Consider the following 21,197-nt stretch of genomic DNA (forward strand, 5'->3'; position numbering starts at 1 on the left):
GGTAGTAGTAGTAATAGTAGAGTAAGTATAAAAGTAGAGTAACAATGTAACACTAAATAAGATTAATATTAAGTCTAATACTGGTCCCAAGGCCCATCTCAACTGATGTGGTACACATTGCTGATTAATCAAATCATGTTGACCCACAAATTGACCTTGGAGATTGTGGGGGCTTCATTTGTGGCTGTGAGACATCAACAATTGAAATGGGATGAGATTATGTCTGTTTTACCTCCTCTGTGGCTCGTGGATACTGAGAAAAACAGTTTCAAAATGATCCCATGTTACAAAGACATATTTCAAAAAAGGGCCTTCTTAGCGATGGCTGTTGTGTGGCGCTAGAAACATCGTATGAAGGCTGTGACAAAAGTGGTTACAGGAATAATTTGTTATGACTAAACTCTATGTGCATCGATCTGATGTGCACGCCAAGTTCGCTGAGTTCTCCCGCATGGCACAACCATCAGTGAGTAAGTGAAAGAAGTAAAGATCAAAAGAAGGTATATAATCCCTGCAAAAATAATTGGGTCACCTCAAAACTGGACCAGATTGCAATTTTACACATGTCCTGATGTGCACACCAAGTTTGGTGAGTTTTCATGCATGGCAAGAGCCTCAAAAGTGCACTCAGGTAGTAAGTGGAAGAAAGTCGATGCTTGCCCAGCTAACAATTCAGAACATTCTGGGAATGTTACTGGCTGTGGGAACGTTCCCTGAAGGTTCCCCCCTAGGTTCTCCTGTGGTTGATATGGAAAGTTTTCCTAACGTTTCCCCAACGTTAGTGTTTGATTGTACATTGGGTTCCCAGAACGTTACTTTGTCAAACTTCATACAACCTTTATAGAACGTTCTCTTTTGGTTCCCAGAACATTCCCCTAATGTTACTTTTCTACAACCTTATGCAACCTTTAGAGAACATTCTCTTTTGATTCCTTTTCCCATGGCCCTTGGACCCTAATGATGTAATGTTAATTAACGTTAGTGTAGTGTGACCGAAAAATAACGAAACTCTTGCACATTTTATTTATTTTTTATTAAACCTTATATTACATTTTGCACTATTTTTTGTATTACGGTTTACATTGTTTGTATGTAAGCTGCTGGACACAATTTCTCTAAGGGGATAAATAAAGTATACGTGCCTACCTAATGAACAATTCAAGTTAAAAGAAAATCTTAAAATCTAAGATTATTATAAATAATGATGCCTACAATGACTGAAAAGATGCTTTACAGAATAAATCACTAGGACTGTCCATGACAAGCAAGCATTTCCAAGACATCCAAATGAAATATAAATCACTTTCTCCCTTCACTATAGTCACAATGATAGAAATTCACCAAGATACACTTAATGCAAGTGCTCCCAGTCAAAAAAAGAAAATTAAAAACAAATCGTGTGACAGTATACTGCATATACAAAATAGAGTGAAATAATGAAAAACACTGGCAAAAAGTAGGAATAATGTTTCTGTGTAGTTACGGAGTAAGAAGTCGCTGAAACAGCAAACCTCGTGGAAACAGAGAAATGGCACAAGCACTCATGAGAAGTGTGCGGTGTCTAGTTTTTTGAGCGGACGTGCTCACTGCCTTGGAACATTCTCCTCCTCACTGTGCGTGGATGTGTGAGTGTGCGTACGTGTGTGAGTGAGCGTGCATCAGTGTGTTGCCTCGTCTCGTATTGATGTCAACCGACTGCAACTGAGTCTGAAGGCAAACAAACAAAACGGGGGTTTGCTAAAAGAGGGACAAAACCCCCTCCAGGTGGACCGTTGTGTTCTTCACGACCGTCCTGCTCGAGCCTCCACCGGCTTTTGACCGAAACGATGAGCCAACCTCGGCCGGACGAGTTTCAGCCTCCTCCAGAGTGCCCGGTCTTCGAGCCCAGCTGGGAAGAATTCGCAGACCCTTATGCTTTTATTAATAAGATCCGTCCCATCGCGGAGAAAACGGGCATCTGCAAAGTCCGCCCGCCTCCGGTGAGTGCGAGCAAAATGTGACAAAAAGCCGCCGCTGGATGCTGGCTCGGTTGACCGTTAAGACGGTTGTGTCGATGGACTCGGGGATTTAAAGGGACTATTCAACATGGCGGATACACGATTATGATCATTCTTTGTGCCGCCACGGCTAGCCCTGCTAAGTTCTCAATAATGTGGTTGCCTTTTCGTCGCGGTCACTTCGTGGTCGTCGTGACCGTAGTTTAGATGTGTGTCAGTGTGCTAAACGTGGATTATAGTCGCGGGGCAGCGCGTGTCAACAAAGCCCCGTGGTCCAGTCATTGAGCTGCTTAGCTGCTGTGCTAACTCAACAGCTAGCGGCTAAACCTGTCATAATTTAGCACTCGGCGTTGACTGAGGTGACTATGCGGAAGCCACACGGCCGCGTACAACATGATGCTATGATAATAAGATAAACATGAGCGTCAACACTCATTTTGCGTCGTTGTCCTTGAGTGTCCGACGTCAATGTCCGCAGTTATTATGGGTTATTTGTGGAAGAGCATCATGATGCAGTCGGGTCCTTTAGTGTCCATAAGAGTGTGTGTGTGCTTGTGTGTGAGAGCCGTCACTTTTCGGTCAAAGTGTCCTTTTGTGAAAGCATATTTATTTATTTCACCAGCCGAACACACTATATTGAAGGGTGAAAAATATTGCTCCATCCTTGGGACAAGAACACAGTGAAATACTATATAACGGACACTATTCTTGTTAAATAAGAAGTTGTGCCGTTTGAAGTTGTGGTCTAACTCGCCTCATTACCCAACATTAACTGTTGTGTTGCACGTTGTTATCAATTTTATCCTCATGATGAGCCACTCTGTTCATGTATGAGCCTGTGTTGTAGTAGGGTGTTGTCCTCCATGTTGGCTTTGTGGTAAGCTGGGCTTGTGAGTGAGTCTTCCATCTGGCCATTTTGTGTGCCAGTGGGGGGATGTTGGCTACCCACTTTAATCAAGAATTTGTTTTTCTTCTTTTTTCATAACATTGCTCTGTTGTTGTACATGCTAAAACTGTATTTAGATACACTGATTGACTGGTGTTGTGAGCTATAAAATGGAAAGGATCACCGTGTTCTTTTTTTTGCAAGAGAAGGCCTTGCTTTTCCTGCAAACTTGATTCTAACATCAGTGACATGAAACCATGTTTTCAAATGCTTAATTTACCCTATTCCACTTCAATTAAGTTTCTAATATAATTACAAAATGTGTGAATGGTGAATTATGCTGGAAAACAAATCTCACAAATTTTAAAAGGAAAAACACATATGCTTGATTTTTTTTAATTTTGCATTGACTTAATTCAAGAAGAAATTACTGTCAAACTATTCAGTCTACCTGTTGTAGTGACCTTCATGTGCCATTGTGTGTATTTTTGTTGCTGCTCAGGGCTGGCAGCCTCCATTTGCCTGTGATGTTGACAGACTTCACTTTGTTCCTCGGATCCAGAGGCTCAATGAACTGGAGGTGAGTTTTGTCATTCAGGTTCTACCAGGGATTGTTAGGCTGTGTCTATATTTGTGTGTTTGCATATTTCATTTAATTGTGTTCATGATGATGCTGTATCTCTATCTAGGCCTCTGTAAGTTAGTAGTAACAAATATGGAATAGGGACGGTGTTGTTTATGAATGTCTGAATGCAAAGGATGGATTGCAAATGTAGACTGATAAATATTGTGTGGGATCAATAAAGGTACATCTTAGTATTCGGCTTAATTGCTACTCATCCAGACTTAGAAATGTAGCTTTATTCCAAAGACTGCTTCTACTCCACCTGGTTCGTCTCTCATCAACAAACTTAAAAACCTCCCTGACAGTAATAATAATAACAATAATAATAATAATCCATGAGTGTCTGATCTGAAGGGATAAAACACAATCACACACAGTGAAACACAACCACTTTTTTATTATGTTTGTTGTTATTAGTTAACAAATGTGTATATATATATTTATTTATTTTCTTTCTCTTTTAGTTTTATTTATATAACTGTGTATCTACCCCCTCAAGATGCACCACCAGGGACTTTGTGGGGATGGGGCAGTGGTGGGCGGTTGTGTTGTTTTGTTTTTGTTTTTGTTTCTGTGATAAAGCAAAAATCCTACTGTAAAATGTAGCTCAGTGCAATTATGTTTTATAATAGGATAAATATTTCCACACACATTGTATAATTTAACCTCTTTTTTGCTGATGTTGATCAATGCTTCATGTCATGGTTTTTTTCCAGGCACAGACGAGAGTTAAGCTTAACTTCTTGGACCAGATTGCCAAATTTTGGGATTTGCAGGGATGTACCCTGAAGATTCCACACGTGGAGAGAAAGATTTTGGACCTTTACAAGCTTAATAAGGTTGATAATTGATATCACAGTACATTTTCCTGTATAGAAGCTATTATGCAATCAACCGACTCGCAACATCAATGTATCTCACTGTCCTTTCAGCTGGTAGCAGAAGAGGGTGGATTTGACCTTGTGTGTCAGGAGAGGCGATGGACCAAGATCGCAGTACAAATGGGCTTCTCCCCGGGCAAAGCTATCGGCTCACACCTGCGAGGGCATTACGAAAAAGTCCTCTATCCCTTCAATCTCTTTCAAAATGGAGCCAACCTGCTGGTGAGTTGGACACTCCTGTTCCTGTTCCTGTTAATACACACAGAGAGATGTTGTGCATACAGTCACAAGTGGCTCATCTGTAAACAAAGACCTAATAATGCTAAGCCATCACTTCTATTACTACCCATTATGCAACAAAAAATTACATTTCATGAAATTACAAGTTTATAATGTAATTTTTTGTCAACTTGAATTATTCTTAATGATAATGTGGGGGCATTGTTTGTGTAAACAAAGGCATTATTGGGGATGTGCATGTTTGGTTTTGTTTTGTTTTATGCTATTTGTTTTAAATCCAAAATTTAAAGGACAAATTTTGGATTCTTTTGAGTCGACATCATTGTTTGACTGCTCTCCTGAGTGCAAATTTATTGTTTAGTGTCATAGTTTTTGCACCCTAATATGCTCTAATATTTTGCAAGAGAGCTTATCCAAAGTCTTTTGGATTGGTACTTTGTGACCTCCAGCAGGAGGTCACTCTAAATTGTTTAATTACCCCAGCTCTCTCTTGCCTCAGGCACCAGAGGCAGCTTCCAAACTGATGGGTTTGGAGGTTTATCCAGAACTTGAAGAGGTATGTTTGCGTCATGGTCAAGAAGCCACTTGGCTAACAACATGCATGTCTATGTCGTAGGTTTAATATTTGCAGACATGACTGTGAATTTTACCCTTTTTAAAACAGTTCATGCTTGCATCCAAAAAAGTAGTCTGTCCCTCTATAGGTCACATGTAGGACAGAATAGTGCTTCTCTTTCTGTTTCAGGCAAAAGTCTGGTTAAATATTTTTAGTAGATCTTTCAGTTTTCATCTGTCCTTTATAATTAATGTAAATAAAACTAAGTCAAAGATAAATCTTGAGTTACTTGTCCTCCACTATCTCAGCTTTATTCTGTCTTTGTACTATACATGCACACTTTCAGTTTCAGTGCTACCTGTTTGTGGTGACAGACTCTAACTAACCACATGCTTTTTATGGCCTCCTCTGGCCATTTAACTTCAGGAAACCTTGTTGGTACCAAACAATATCTTTGAGACAGTTTCCTGTTTTTTTCTTTGAAACTCCTTTTTCCTATTTAATTTTTAAAAGTAAATGTATTATCTGCTCAGTTTAGTCTGTGTTAATGTATTTATATTAAAGTCTCCCTTATATCTATTACTGTATCTACTGACCACTGCTTTTGTACAGGTATTCCAGTTTGGCACGTTAAGGCTTTGCGTTTATCATCGAGTCGTTGTTTTAATTTGCATGTTATATTCCTCAGTGTGTTCAGAAGCCGCTCCAGTCAGCGGAGAGTAAAGTAAGGATGGAGAGCGTGGACGCCATGGTGCCGAAGCTGCAGGCCCAGACTCAAAGACCACCTGCCTTGACGATGGACACTTACTCCAATGCTCGCAGAGGCAAACGCATGAAGTGTGAGGTGGGTGTTATTGACGAAAGAGCGCTCCACACACCTGATTAAGGGTCTGCACACATGAGAACATGTTCAGGAGAATCTGCCAGAGTTTTACATCGTGTTGGCTTCTTATCTGCACTGAACTGGCTTGTGTTTTCGTGTATACAACCAATTGGGGAAATGATGATGTCATAGCCCCACCTCTCTCTTGCTCCTGCACTCACTGTCGCCATCTTTGTTGTCGTTGCCTTCTACTTGTGTTCGGAGTTTGTACACAGCATGCTACCTTTATGTGCAGGCTCCATTTGTCATATTCATCTCTGTTTTTGGTGTATTACTGTGGCAGCACTTGAGTTCCACTTGCAAACCTGGCATATATATACTTTAGTGTTCAGAGTCATTTTGGGGGTTTATTGTGTATGAAGACGTTTCTTGACAGGATGCTGTGTTTATGGAAAATATTTTTAAAAAACAAAAAGAAAAAGATTGTCTAAGGAAAGTTTCTGTGTGGATAAGGCCTAAAGCTGTCCCAAATCTAGCAGTACACACTTCATTCTTCATTCATCTCCTATTTCCACACAGATCATGGTTTTAGTTGTTTGTTCTTATTCTATATACTCAGGCTGTCTGTGTGAAGACTGAACCAGGAGAACCAGGAGATAACCGGCCCAACCTGAGACGGAGGATGGGTTCCTTTGTTGCCAAACCAGAACCAGGTCAGACACACTCCATATTCCACATACTATTATTTACAGTAAAATTCAAGAGGTTTGATATGTAAATTTGCTGCTGTGGTTGGGCCAGTTAATCAGACCAATCTTTGCCATTTTATTAATAATCAACATTGGGATATTATTATTAAATAAATTGGCCATGTATCACTTATTTATATGTCTACACAGTTTTGTTCTCAGCAACTTGATTAATGGAGCTATGTAACATTTATCCTTTTTTTTATTTTAAAAGCACTGCAGTGCAGAAACAAATTGAGTAAAGGGATATAGTGCAAGTTTTGTTCGATTAGCATCAATAATGTTTATAATAATACTTATGTATGTATCATTTATCATTGTTAAACTGTTATACCTTGTCTGATGGAGTAAAAAACGAAAATCATCAAAATAATAATGTAATAATAAAAAGTATTATAAATTGGCCACCTCAGTGCCACTGATTTCATAAGTCCAGCATTGGCCACAGAAAAACCCATATCAGTCAACATCTGATTTACATATCAATTACAACTAGGTCAGTGAAGTTATCTCTCTTTTGTGCTTGTGTCAGCTGACTGCAATGATGACAGTGTTGGTGATGATACCAATCTACTTAACAAGTCCATCAAAATCCCTTTTTTCCTTACTGTTTTGATCTAGAGACCTGAGGTAGCAGAAATTCACATACTTTGCATTTCATTTAACACAAATTAGTATTTATAAGCAGCATATTATCATGTAAAAAATCTCCATTATGTGATTGCAATAGATAGATTATGATAAATTGGTACTGTATTTTCTGAAAATGTTTTTGTTATGACCTGTTGTAAAATCACCTGTTAACAATGTTAATATCTTTTTTTGTCTTGCAGAAAAAGAGATTCCCATTCCAGTAAAACAGGAACCAGTTGAAATTAAAGAACCAATTATTGAAGCTGACAAATTCAAATCACGGTACAAGAAGTTCATCCCGCCCCCAGTTCCTCCAAGTCCAGTAAGTAGAGACGTCCTTTGTATGCCATAAAATCACATTTCCAGACCTAAAATTAATTATGGAATTAAAATGAATTAGGCTAGTTAGTCTAATTTGGTGTGACTAGTTAAGAAAAGGTATGTTTATGATCTTAAGTGTAAATTAGTATTATAGATGTACTTTTATAATTTGTGTTACAGAAGTCAGTGGTTGTGGCTCTGAAGCTGATTCCTGCTTGTGTTTGTTTTCTAGGTGGATCTGGTTGTGTGCCTGGTGTGTAGCAGTGGGGGAGATGAGGAGCGCCTGTTGTTGTGTGACGGCTGTGATGACAGCTATCATACTTTCTGCCTCATCCCTCCTCTTATTGACGTTCCCAAAGGAGACTGGAGGTGCCCCAAGTGTCTAGCACAAGTGAGGACGCGCTGCCAAGCTGCAAACTGACTTCTTTTTTAATGAGCAGTGCAACATTTCAAAACAACAAGCCTCTCAACCTATACGAGACAGTCGATACATACATAAAAAATGACATAAAAATGTATAGAATTCTTTATGGTTGCAGGAATGCAGCAAACCTCTCGAGGCATTTGGCTTTGAACAAGCCTTCAGAGACTATTCCTTGCGTGCATTTGGGCAAATGGCAGATGCTTTCAAATCTGATTACTTCAACATGCCAGTTCATGTAAGTATAACTGATTTTAAATTATATATGTCACCATCTTTGTTTTATTTTAATTTTTTTAAATCGATTGTATTTTCATGTGTTTTATAGATGGTGCCCACAGAGCTGGTGGAGAAAGAGTTCTGGCGTTTGGTCGGAGCCATTGATGAGGATGTTACCGTGGAATACGGAGCAGATATTGCCTCAAAAGAGTTTGGGAGCGGATTCCCAATTCCAAATGGGAAATTTAAGGTTTCCCCTGCTGACGAGGTGAGCTGATGGCTCTCACTTGAGTCATTCAAAACCTTAGGGCTGTGTGTGTGGAATCCGAATGCAGCAGCCATGTTTTTTGGCTGTATTTGATAGCCTTTTATTAAATTAACTGTTGTAATTCCTCTATTATTGATCTGAATATGCTGTCCCTCTTGCAGAAATACCTCAAGTGTGGCTGGAACCTCAATAACCTGGCGATGATGAAACCATCTGTGCTGACTCATGTGACTGCTGACATCTGTGGGATGACACTGCCATGGCTCTATGTTGGCATGTGCTTCTCCTCCTTCTGCTGGCACATCGAGGATCACTGGAGTTACTCAATCAACTACCTGCACTGGTACTTCAGCAAAAACATCTCATCATCTCGCAGATTTCGCAGATATTAATGGAGCTGAGCTTGAAAAAAACAGTAGGAGGAAAAGTAATTTTCTCTTGACACTTATTTATATTTACTTTAAGGGGTGAACCCAAAACCTGGTACGGAGCTCCTGGCTTTGCAGCAGAGCAGCTGGAGGCAGTGATGAAGAAACTGGCTCCAGAGCTGTTTGACTCTCAGCCAGACCTGCTGCACCAGCTGGTCACCATCATGAACCCCAACACCCTGATGGCCCACGGAGTTCCAGTATGTGTTTATATGACTTTGATCAGCATTATTCTTTTTTCCATTTCTTTAACACAGGGTTAATGAATGATCTGTTTTTTAATCAAAACAACATATCCCCCCCCCACCCCCTTGTTCTAGATTTATAGAACAAACCAGTGTGCTGGTGAGTTTGTCATCACGTTTCCTAGATCTTACCACAGTGGCTTCAACCAGGGCTTCAACTTTGCTGAGGCAGTCAACTTCTGCACCGTAGACTGGGTATGCATTGCTTCATTTGTCATATTTTCAACACATAAAACTGACTCCGCTGTTACACTTTCAAATGTATTTCTGTCTAGTTTCTACAGAATTTACCGCAAGGTGACTCAGTGTCTGGCATGTTTTCTATCCAATTAAGATTTTCAAAATGTCAATGATAACATTAACTGTCGTTTAATCCTAATGTTACTGTTTGTTACCAGATGCCTCTTGGCAGACAGTGTGTTGACCACTACCGTCAGCTGCACCGGTACAACGTGTTCTCCCACGATGAGATGGTGTGCAACATGGCCTTAAAAGCAGACAAACTTGATGTGGTGTTGGCCTCAGCCATCCACAAGGACATGGTCATCATGATCCGTGGCGAGCGGGGAGTGAGAGAGAAAATAGCGAAAATGGTAAAATAGTCCCCTCAATCATCTCCATATGCCGTCATACTTCTTTTCTATACACTATTTTTTTTGTTTAAGTGGAAAGACATAAAGGTGTGTAGCCGTGGCTCAGACATGTAATCAGATGAGATTGACATGGTTGTCGTTCAGATGCATTTTTCTGGGTTCGTCCACATATTTTGAATGTAGCGAGCGCTTTCACTGCATCTTTGGATACTCATTGGATACTCGAAGAAGTACATCGGAATGGTCTTTGTCTCTGAAATTAATTCTGAACCTTCTGAATCAGTTGGTGTAGGAGAGGATACACACAAACACTGACTCACTCACTCACTCGCTTATTGTATACTGCTTTATACTACACCTGAGGGTCGCACTGGGGCGCTGGAGCCAATCCCAGCTGACATGGGTAGAAAGGCGGGGTAGTCCCTGGACAGGTTGCCACTTAACCTCTGCATGTTTTAGTATGAGTATCTGTGCACACACATTGAGAAACCAGCAATCTCCACACAGGTTGAACAGTAGGACGCACACAGACGCAGCGAGAAAAATATGACTTTAGTTACAAACCTGCTATGAGGGAAATGTGGTGCTTTTAATCCATTATCTTGATTATTTCTCTTAGTTTAATTTATTAATTATTTCACTTAGGCTGGCCATCTAAGCAGCTCCCAGGTTTTGGTTGCTTAGTAACAGATGCGACAGCATGGAGATACTCATGTGCCTCGGTTTAAAAACACCTCTGGCTTCCTCTACATTTTTCATGCCTTTTTTATGCTGCACTTGTACACTCTGAAAAAAGTCTCTTTATGACTTTTATTAATAGCACGTTATGCAGGGGGGCTTTCCGTACAACAATTACATGTCTAAGTCTTAAGAGAACTCAGGTTTATATAAATCAGGGAGTTGGGCTTTATGTAGTTGTACTTAAAGCATGTTTTCTTTGTCTGAAACTTTCAGGGGGTAATACATGCCAAGCAGGCAAAATATGATAACCTCCAGGACGACGAGCGGCAGTGTGCCAAGTGCAGAACCACCTGCTTCCTGTCTGCCATCACATGTCCCTGTAGATCAGGAGTACTAGTCTGTCCACACCACATCAACGACCTCTGCTCCTGCCCAGTCACCAGCTACACACTGAAGTAGGTCGTCCTTGTGGAGCTGATGTAGAGATGGTTAACAGACATTGTGTGCAAAGATCAGCACACGCGATGATTGAGTGAAATTAATATTTGGGAAAATACATTTTTACTGGAAACTTTGGTTCGTTTGAGGCAGATCTTTGTGTTTCCAGTAACTTTAATGTGCTGTTTCCTTTTACAGTTACAGATACACACTGGAAGAGCTGTTTCCCATGATGAATGCAGTGAAGCAGCGGGCTGAGCTGTATGATGAATGGGCCGCCCATGTCTCAGAGACTCTGGAGGCTAAGCTAGAGAAAAAGAAAGGTAAACATGGAATGTAAATAAGAAATCCAAGCATTCCAGATACTATTGGTTTACATGTTAAAGCCAAATAACAAAAGTCAGCCTGCACCTCAATAGTATGTAAGTTTCAAGTACGTAAGATAACTTTAAAAGCAATTTAAAACTAGAGAAAGCACTCAGAATGCACACATCTGCACTAAGGCTGATCAGTTTCTATCAGACAGATAAAAACTGCCACAAACATCATCTCCTTGGCAGAGGTCATTAAATGAAAACAATAAGTAACAAGTAGACACACTAATTGACTGGCTATTCACCAAACCTTTAGGTTCTACTGCATGCCTGACTGTGATTAACTAGGTGTTCTCTCTCTTTTTTCCCCTCAGGCCTGCCTGTCTTTCGCACACTTCTTGCAGATTCAGAGGTCAATATGTTCCCTGAAAACGACCTGCTGCGTCGGCTGCGTCTGGTCACACAAGATGCAGAGAAGTGCTCCTCGGTGTCACAGCAGCTATTGAATGGCAAGAGACAGACCAGGTAGCATTAATACACTGTTCTACATGAGTATTATTCTCAATGAACTAGTACCAGTGCCTTAGTGGGATTCCGTTTCTCTCTTCTTCTTTTTTTTCATTCATTGAAAACTCTGCCCTAGGTATCGGTGTGGAAGTGTGAAATCACGGAGCCAGTTGACTGTGGAGGAGCTGAGTTCATTTGTGAGGCAGTTGTATAACCTCTGCTGCAGTCTTCCTCAGGCTCCCAAATTAAAGGTAGGCTGAGCAGAGGAAATGTTTCCTGTGATGTTACCGCAATAGACTTAATACAATTTACCTGTGTTGGTTTTGATGTCATGCTGTTAGTTATGGACACCTTATTGTTTGTTTTTTGGCGTCTCTGAGTGTAGACATGTCGTTGTAAACATAATGACTGAAGAACAGTAAATACATAGAAACTTCATATACTTATACCACAGGTACCACATATGGAGAATGTGGTCTGTTAGACTTTGGAGCATCTTTCTGCATACATGGTTGAGAGAAATTGCTCTAATTATTTAACACTCAAGCCTAATAAGTTTGAAACGAATTCAAGTCTGAAAGATATGAAATGTTCCTTACATCAATGTGCATTTTTTTAAATTGGCACAATTATTGTATTCAGCCCTAGTCTAAACTACTAACATTGTGGTTTTAAGATGACAGATTGATTAATGTAAAACCACTCATTTTAATCACCTGTACGTACGTATCAATGTCTTCCTTTAGGAACTCTTGAACCGCATTGAGGACTTTCAGCAGCACAGCGAGAAGGTCCTGGCAGAGGAAGTTCCCAGTGTCACAGAGATCCAGAGCCTGTTGGACATTAGCTTCGATTTTGACGTGGAGTTGCCCGAGCTTCCCCGCCTGAGAGTGCGGCTCGAGCAGGCGCGCTGGCTGGAGGCGGTGCGGCACGCCAACGCTCAGCCAGCCACCCTAACTCTGGAGACCATGAGGAGGCTCATCGATCAGGGAGTCGGCCTGTCGCCTCATCCGTCCGTAGAGAAAGCCATGGCGTGTCTACAAGAGCTGCTCACCGTGTCCGAACACTGGGAGGACAAGGCGTGCAGCCTCCTAAAAGCCAGGTGAGAGCAGCACCGGCTCATCTATGATGATGTTATCATTCGAACTTCAGGGTCAAAAGAACCCCTGAAACATCAACAAAGAAGATGTTGTGATAGGTTGTTATGCTCTGAAGATTTTCTTATTCCTGAAGTGTAATTTTATAGTCAAAGCTTCAACTTTCTGTTCAGGTTTTAGCACTGACAGACAGCAAATGATTAATGTAATATTATGTCAGTGCTCCTGATTTTGCTTCATTTTAATTACAGCTAGTGCAAAATGCTGCCGCTAGAATATTCACCAAGATCAACAAAAAGTGAGCATCATGTTTAGTTCTGCCCTCATTCCATTGGTTCTCAGTGCTGTTCAACATTAACTGTCACAAGTGCTTTTCAGAGGCTTTTAATGGCATGGCTGCAGGAATGTGCATCTTCTCTTCATTATCAGAGAAACTAATTTAACGTCAGAACTTAAATTTCTACACGTTCTAAAAGTTATTGATCCTTCGCCATTCTTAGTCCATTGCAGCTTTTGGGTTTTCACGGCATTAAAATACTGTTTTATTTAGGTTTGTGGCTGAAAGTTTTTATACATTTCAAGAATAAAGTTATACTCCCATGTAAAACAAATGCTTTAAAAACAAAAACCTGTAGCTTTTACATGATCCTACTGTCCAGGATATGTTCAACACTGGTAAAACATTGGTTCATGTCTGAATAAAATGCAATGACTGATGTTGTAGACAGTTGTAAATTGGAGATGATGCAGGTGTTGTGTCCACAAATAATTTGTGTTCTGTTGCCCACCAGTCCACCACACTCCATAGAGACTCTTAATGCTGCTGCTGAGAAGGCGTCTGCTATCCCTGCCTACCTCCCTAACTGTGTGATCCTAAAGGACACCATAAGAAAGGCCCAAGAGTGGCTTCAAGAATCAGAGGAGCTTCAGGTAAGGACAATCTGTACAGGATGATTTTCCCTATGTGGGTCAATTTGAGTGTGATTGTAACTCTGACACAATTTGTTCATTTCAGGCCCCTGGCTGCGTTCTGCTGGTGGACCGACTATCTGACATGGTGCTACGAGGACAAGCCATCCAAGTCCACCTGGAACCTTTAGACAGGCTGGAGTCTTTAATGGTAGAAGTGCAGGAATGGAAAGAATCTACAGCTGCGGCTTTCCTTCTTAAAGACTCAGCTAGTACCGTGCTGGAGGTAAAATAACATACAGTTCTTTTGCTGGTTCACTACTTTCTCTGAGATCACTCATTTAAGTATCAAAACCTAACCCAACGTGTATTCACATTAATATTGTTATAAAATTTGAAGAATTAGATCTGCAGGTTTGCAGACTGACTACCTTAATAACATGTAGCATTGCAAACCATGATTCATTTACTATTTCTTAATTTTTGTAAATGACAGTCACTGATTCCAACTTCCTCGCTCTCTTGCTGACTCACTAGTTATACAACACATGAAGTAGTTGCTGTAAAGTCGTTGCAAAAAACCTTAGTAACTAATGAAATGTGTCATTAAATATTTATCATAAGTCCTATTCATGCCACAGTGTTATAATCTGCTTCCCGAAAGAAGATGAAAGAAGAAGTGCTGGGCAAATCGAGCTAAATGAGCATCACATATATTTTGGTTCCTCACAGGTTCTGTCTCCAAGATGTGGAAATGGAAATGCACGTTCTCCAAAGAGGAAGGCCAAGAAAAGCAAAGAATCGCCTAAAAGTAACAAAAAGAAAATGCCAGGACTCAGCACTGTCAGCGATGTGGAAAAGGTGCTTTCAGAGTGCGAGGATTCTACCTCTGCAGTAAGTCTGCTGTTTCCCTGAGTTTTTAATTTTGATAGGTAACCATAGGTGTCAATATTTAAATGAATGTTTCAGGCTCCATAAAGTGCACAGAGTTACGTTAATGTTCACACTAACACCTGTCAAAATGGAAAACCATGAAAAAGGCCCATAAGGAACAATAGGTGAATTTGAGTAGTCCTAACCACTTTCCCTCGATGTCGATGGAAAATGTTACATGGTCAGGGAAAGGTGTGAAGGAGAACTCATAAGGACAGAGGAAAATATAGGTTTTTAATTTGACGGCACATACACTAGACTTTGTAAATATGCAATGGCAGACATTGAAGACAAAATTCTGTTGTAATGAAACAGTGTTTTGAACATGGAAAACAAAAAACTCATCACTTGATACTTGACCCTATGCAGGTTATATAAAGCTCTTACTGTGGCTGCCACTGAATTTCTTCTCGGTCACATCACTCAGTTAGGAACCTTCCTAAGAAAATGTACTCTGTTGCACTCTTTGTTGATGTAGAATTGTTCTGATTATGCATTTGTTTGACTCTCCAGATGGCAACTCTGGAGGAGCTGTGCGTCAGGGAGATGGAGGCTTTCTCTAATCTCAGGGCAGCAAATGAGTCAAAGCTCCTTCCCACAGCAGACTGCACGGACCTCAAGGTGTGTGTCTGTCAGAAGGCTCCCATGGGGGCAATGCTGCAGTGTGAACTCTGCCGGGACGCCTTCCACAGTGTGTGTGTCAGAGACACGTCCCACTCCTCCCACATACAGCCCTGGCTCTGTCCGCAGTGCCGGCGATCAGAAAACCCCCCCTTGAACAAAGTACTCTCCCTGCAATCGTCTTTACGGGGCATAGGAGTGCGCCTGCCGGAGGGCGACGCTCTGCACCATGTGGCTGAGAGGACAATTAACTGGCAGCACAGAGCTCAGCAGATTTTAAAGACGTGTAACCTTTCAGAGCTGGAAGAGAGACCAGGAACTCCTCCCACTCTAACCCGCTGGGTATCAGGCAGCCATGATACTCACGACAACACTCAGGTCACTCATCACAGGCTTGTTTCACTTATTTTTACATATCATTTGCAAACTTGAGTAAGCACAGATAAATCAAGGTTGGTATTTGATGTGTTTGACACAGGCGCCCTCCTTAACTCCAGAGTGGAATAGGACAGGCCACGCTGTCTTCTACACTGAGCAGAGATGCATACCGCTACAGGGTTAGTGTCTGACTGAATGAAGAAAAGTCTCTCTGTACATTGATTATTGTTAGTAAATTGTATTTTTCTGTCCTAACAGGCTTGAGCCATGAGCTGGAGGAGCTGATGGTGGAAGGGCTCCTGCTGCAGGTGGAGGTGCCAGAGGTGCAGATTCTCTACCACACATTACTGAACCGGGCTGTCAGCCAACAAAGTGACAGGTGCATGTCCCCACCACAGGACGAGTCCTCAGACTGTGACAAACAAATGCAGTTCAACTCTCAGGGAAATAATCTGCCAGTCAACCAGGTACAGGCAAAAAAAAAACCCATCATACATCATAACAACCTCGAAATCAGTGTTAATGGAATCATTTTTATATTCAGGACGGTGTCGATGCCATGAGGGAAATAAGGCCAGACTCAGGAAAGAAGATGAAGCGGCATCTGGAGAGGGAAGGTTCAGACGCAGAGTGCAGGAGGAAGGAGAAAAAACACTCGCACAAAAGACAGAGGATAAATAAGAAGAACCCGCAACACAGACCGACCTCAACCTCGTCCTCCCCACGCTCTGACTTCTCCCAGTCCGAAGAGTCTGATGAGGAAATGGCCGTTTGTCCTGCAGAGAGGTGTCAACTGCCAGAGGGAGATGAGGTGAGAAAGGTGTCTGAGAGACCACAGTACATCCTGTGAAATACAGTTTTTTCTTTTCTCTGCAGAGGGCAACATCCTCCCTGTCACGTCATGTGAATGTTGAGCAACCTGTTTTACATGTATACACATTTATAATATGTGTTACTTGTGTTTAACAGAAAATGTAGTCGTTGGTGATCAAATCTTTTTTTTTTTTTATGTTGATAAAATGAGAATCGCAATGATACTTACAGAGGAGCATCCAGCAATGAACTGACTCAAGGAATGCAGGCAGAAAGTGTAGTTTTTTTATATTAAAAACAAATAAATAGAATGTAGCTGAATCTTAATGACATTCAGCAGCCTGGGTTAATCGAATCAAGTGCTTATGCTCTAAAATTATAGTACATTGAGACTGATTTGGGACCCACAGACGGGTTGTGGGCCACCAGATTTACAGTATTTGCAGAGTTGTTTGACTAAAAAACTAAAACTAAAAGAATACAGAATACATCTGTGAGGTAAGTTACCATGAGGATAGATATGAACCAACCCCTGTTTAGTTACTGAAACACAAAAGTCCACGTAAGGAACAAACTGCTGCTCAAATGAGCCAAACTAAGGCAACAAACAGTTTCAGTTTTCTTCAAACTAAAGACAAAACACTGAAAGTCGCACTCTTCTATGGACTGGGATGCAATACTGAAAAGCAAGCAGGCCTTCCAATTACATTAGAAAATTGTAAGTAAAATTCATATTCTGCCTATATTTACAAGTAGATATTTCGTTAACTCTGCCTAAATGCATTTACTTAGTCTCATTCACATGTGTATATTGATTTTAATAACGCACGCCTGTTGTGACCATTAATCAAACACATCTTGAAAATTACTGTTTTACCTGTTCAGAACGTCATATAAAAGGCATTAGAAATATTCAGAAATGTTTATGTCATGATTTGGGTCAAAATGGTTTCTTTGAAAAGTGTGTCCTCACATGAAAAGTTTGTGAAAAGTCTTAAAAATATGTTTAAATCCCCCCCAAAAACATAGGAAGATATTAGAACTCTTATATTTCACTGGCAAGGGTTGTTTTTCTTGTACTGTTAGTCTTTCGTTGTTTTTTGCAGGCCGCAGGACTAGTAAATGTACTGTATATGTAGCTTAAATTGAATAGTTTTATCAGTGAATTGTGGGTTTCACACCTGTAGCAAACTCTGCCAATACAGTCATCAGGGCATCAGGGTTTTTATGCTCGAGCTGTGCTGCTCTGCTGAGAACAATATAAACTCAGTCACAGTGTCTGCAGTGGTCAGTCTGACTATGTCAAGGTTAGGGAGATGGAGAGAAGGAGGCAGAGTGACGCAACCACAACAATTATGAGAAGTGTCAATAGAATTCCAGCAATTTATTAAACAATGGTGAGAAAACAACACTTTTGTGGGCTGCTGCAGTCGTACGTAATTAACGGTTAACGCTGGCTTTTCATTAACAACACATCATAAGGGAGCACTTACAGTGAAGCGCCCACAGACACTCACCACTCGACTTGTGTTTCAGCTCTTTGTTTTGGTTCTTCTAGTTCTACAAGGTCACCATTATGATTCTCTTTGACTAATCTCCACAGCATAGAAACTCTGCGCCACCACCTGCTTAGCACCAAACAGCAGTCAAGACAGTGAGAGAGCAGCTGCTGGACACACGGCACTGGAGCATTCAGCAACTAAAGTATCACATGTTTCCTTCTGAAACTGGTGGGGCCAAAAGTCAGAGTTTAATCAGAACTTTAACTCACACTATTTCTCAAATTCAGAGGTTATTAGAGGCTTTTCCTCATGTATGTCCTTTGGAATGTCTTGTCAAACAAAAATGTCTGTATTAGACCCATGCATGAATAAGAGCCACATTTGGCTCTTCTGCTCCTCTGCAATGGCTTCCTGTAGCTTTTTATTATTATTATTTTAAGTTTATTTTCATTATTTTTTTCGTAGTCAACACTTCATTTTTAGAGATCAAGGTGATGCATGAAATATGCACTAAAATATGCATCACATCCTATGTCTATGTCTTATTTCAAAGTCGGCCTACATATGTGCCAAGAGTTTGCTGTTTTTCCTTAAAAAAACTTTTTGTAGTTATTAAATTTCATAAATGCAACCAACTATAGCTCTTTTATATATAGTAGATATACAGTATCTGCAAAACTTAATAAATGATGATCTCTTCATTTTATGGGTTCAAATAGGTTTTGTGGCTCCAGATTATATTTATTTGGATGGAGAGGAGACAAAAATGTCTCTTTTAATACTAGAGGTTACAGATCCCTGATCTACACACAGCTCCTGAATCAGTCGATGAATGATAGGCACGCTTTTTTCTCCACGCACATCAAACAGACACAGCTGGGCCGAGGGGAAATTGGTGCTGCTTATCCGTTATTTAAAATAGTTTTAATTGTTAATTCAGTGCAGTAACTTGAGTTATCTCTGAGGCTCCCAGATAGTGGTTGCTCCTCTGGCAATTCTTCCACACGTTTTTAGACACTGCATCTGAACGTCCCCTTACGCTTAACACATGACATCGACGGACAACAGCAGCAGGCAGAATCTGTAGTTTCAGGTGTAATGTGAACATGTTTGTCTGCAGGTGGACTGGGTCCAGTGCGACGGCAGCTGTAACCAGTGGTTTCACCAAGTCTGCGTCGGCGTCACGGCCGCGATGGCGCAGAACGAGGACTACGTTTGCGTCAAGTGTACTCTGAGCGACGGACACATGTGAGGACACAGAGAAAGCAGAGGTCTTTTCGCTGAAGACGTCTGTCTGTCTGTCTATCCGTCCGTCCGTCCACCCGCCCGTCGTCAGCCCGTTTATGGAGCCATCATTCTGGACGTGTCACTGATCCTGTATTTCCTCCCCCCCTCACCTGTTTGACCCTTTTGTAACAACGGTGCTATCTCCTCTTTGACTTGTTGTCCACAACTATAATGTTTAGGGGTTGTTGTTTTTTTGTATTTTTACATATATTATATAACTATATATATATGTATATATATATATATATGTGTATATATATATATATGTGTGTGTGTATATATATATATATATATGTGTGTGTGTATATATATATATATATATATATATATATATATGTGTATATATATATATATATATATATATATATATATATATATATATATATATATATATTTACTCTTATGAATTTGTGGTTGTCTCGAAAAAAGAAAAAAAAGAAAATCAAAACACATGATGTGAAGCGTGCTGCATGGGATTCCGTTACATTGGTGCAAAGGAGTCTTACATGTTGCACCCTGTACAGAGGGTTAATCAAGGGTTAATATTCTCTTCTCTGGAACCTCCTTGCATGTTAAACGAGAGAATAAGGGGACAGATGTCCCAGGTTTTCATCCCCTTCTCTCAAAACACTTACTCTAACTGTTTTAGATTTTTTTAATTATTATTCTTATTTGGAAATCCAGTGTTTAGTACATGCATCTTAATATAATTATTCCCATTTTTTTTGTAGAATAGGTTTATTTATCTGAGCAATAATTTTTTTGTCTGAGTTGACCTAACTGGCTTGATCTCCGCTGAGTTGTGTTGGTGTGTTAGCGATGGCGTAGTGTACAGAAAGCTACACGGGTGGACGGTTCCGCTGCCGTGGAGTGGAAATGTGGCAGACTGAAGGAACAAGAACTCTGCTGACACTTCCGCATCCACATCCCACGGCAGCATCAATCTGCTTCATGATTCACCGGGAAAGAACTCGGGGAGTAGCTGAAGATGTTACAAGTTTATATTGTGGAATAAAGCCCTTTTGTTTTATTGACAAGTCTCATTGTTTGACTTGGAATGCGGTGGAAAAAAAGTAAAAGATGTTCTTCATAAACCTTGGTCAGTTGTTAAGAGAGCGTTAGAGTCATTTTTCAAACTTATAACGCATAAAAGCAGGAGGGACTGCAGTTTATCTTCTGTCAACGTTTAACACATTAACAATTACGAGCTCAATATGATGGATTATTTTCATAATTAGATTTAACACAAGAACTGTGGATTTTAAATGCTTTTTTTGACAACTGTGGGTCACAAACTTAATAAACTATCAGGTTGAAATAAGAATAATGACATTGTTTAACATGATTTTAATACTAAAAATTTGTTTTTTATGCAGAACATAAAAGGTATTAGTCTCATTTTTTATGTGTGAAGATTGTAGACGAAGCCAGTGACAGGAGGTTGTGCTCGAATTGAATCCATTATCATATAAAAGACTATAAAACATCTATGGCAGCAGAGAAAAACAAATACACCACATGAGCAGCTGAGACTTTCAGAGCAATGGAAGACAAACAGTTGGCCGTGACACGAATCAGGCCCTTCAACAAAAGCTTCGCTATCAGAGGGTTAAACATTTTCATGAATCATGCAGGTAATAAATGTGCATAATGCCTTTTGTAAATCCTTGTAAACAACATAGTTCATTTATCTAGTACAAATACAAACTGATAATGGTTGAGGGCAACTGCGTCTACAAGACGTGTGGTAGTTTTGATTGTTTTCATTTATCCAAAGGTAGAAAAAAATAAAAGGGAGAAGAAAAAAAAGGCTTTATCTCTACTGCACCATC

The 21,197-nt window shown here is 40.4% G+C and overlaps 1 protein-coding gene across 2 annotated transcripts; it reads left to right on the forward strand.

Moving 5' to 3' along the window:
• Positions 1–1,774: 1,774 nt before the first annotated feature.
• kdm5bb (lysine demethylase 5Bb) lies at positions 1,775–19,587 on the forward strand. 2 transcript variants are annotated; one of them, XM_058642110.1, is made up of 28 exons: positions 1,775–1,979; positions 3,386–3,463; positions 4,225–4,347; positions 4,441–4,611; positions 5,129–5,185; positions 5,874–6,029; positions 6,628–6,721; positions 7,591–7,712; positions 7,944–8,102; positions 8,251–8,370; positions 8,461–8,619; positions 8,781–8,962; positions 9,085–9,247; positions 9,368–9,487; positions 9,691–9,885; positions 10,840–11,021; positions 11,203–11,327; positions 11,693–11,843; positions 11,962–12,076; positions 12,572–12,927; positions 13,714–13,852; positions 13,938–14,117; positions 14,564–14,725; positions 15,278–15,763; positions 15,864–15,942; positions 16,022–16,230; positions 16,308–16,574; positions 19,199–19,587. In XM_058642110.1, exons 1-28 carry the CDS (start codon positions 1,827–1,829, stop codon positions 19,328–19,330), a joined length of 4,635 nt encoding a protein of 1,544 aa, XP_058498093.1. In that variant the 5' UTR covers positions 1,775–1,826; the 3' UTR covers positions 19,331–19,587. The 2 variants fall into 2 exon arrangements, with proteins under 2 accessions (XP_058498093.1, XP_058498094.1); XM_058642111.1 differs by lacking the exon at positions 5,129–5,185.
• Positions 19,588–21,197: the final 1,610 nt, after the last annotated feature.

The sequence above is a fragment of the Solea solea genome, chromosome 11, assembly GCF_958295425.1.
Source record: "Solea solea chromosome 11, fSolSol10.1, whole genome shotgun sequence".
In the NCBI taxonomy this organism is placed as follows: Eukaryota; Metazoa; Chordata; class Actinopteri; order Pleuronectiformes; family Soleidae; genus Solea; species Solea solea.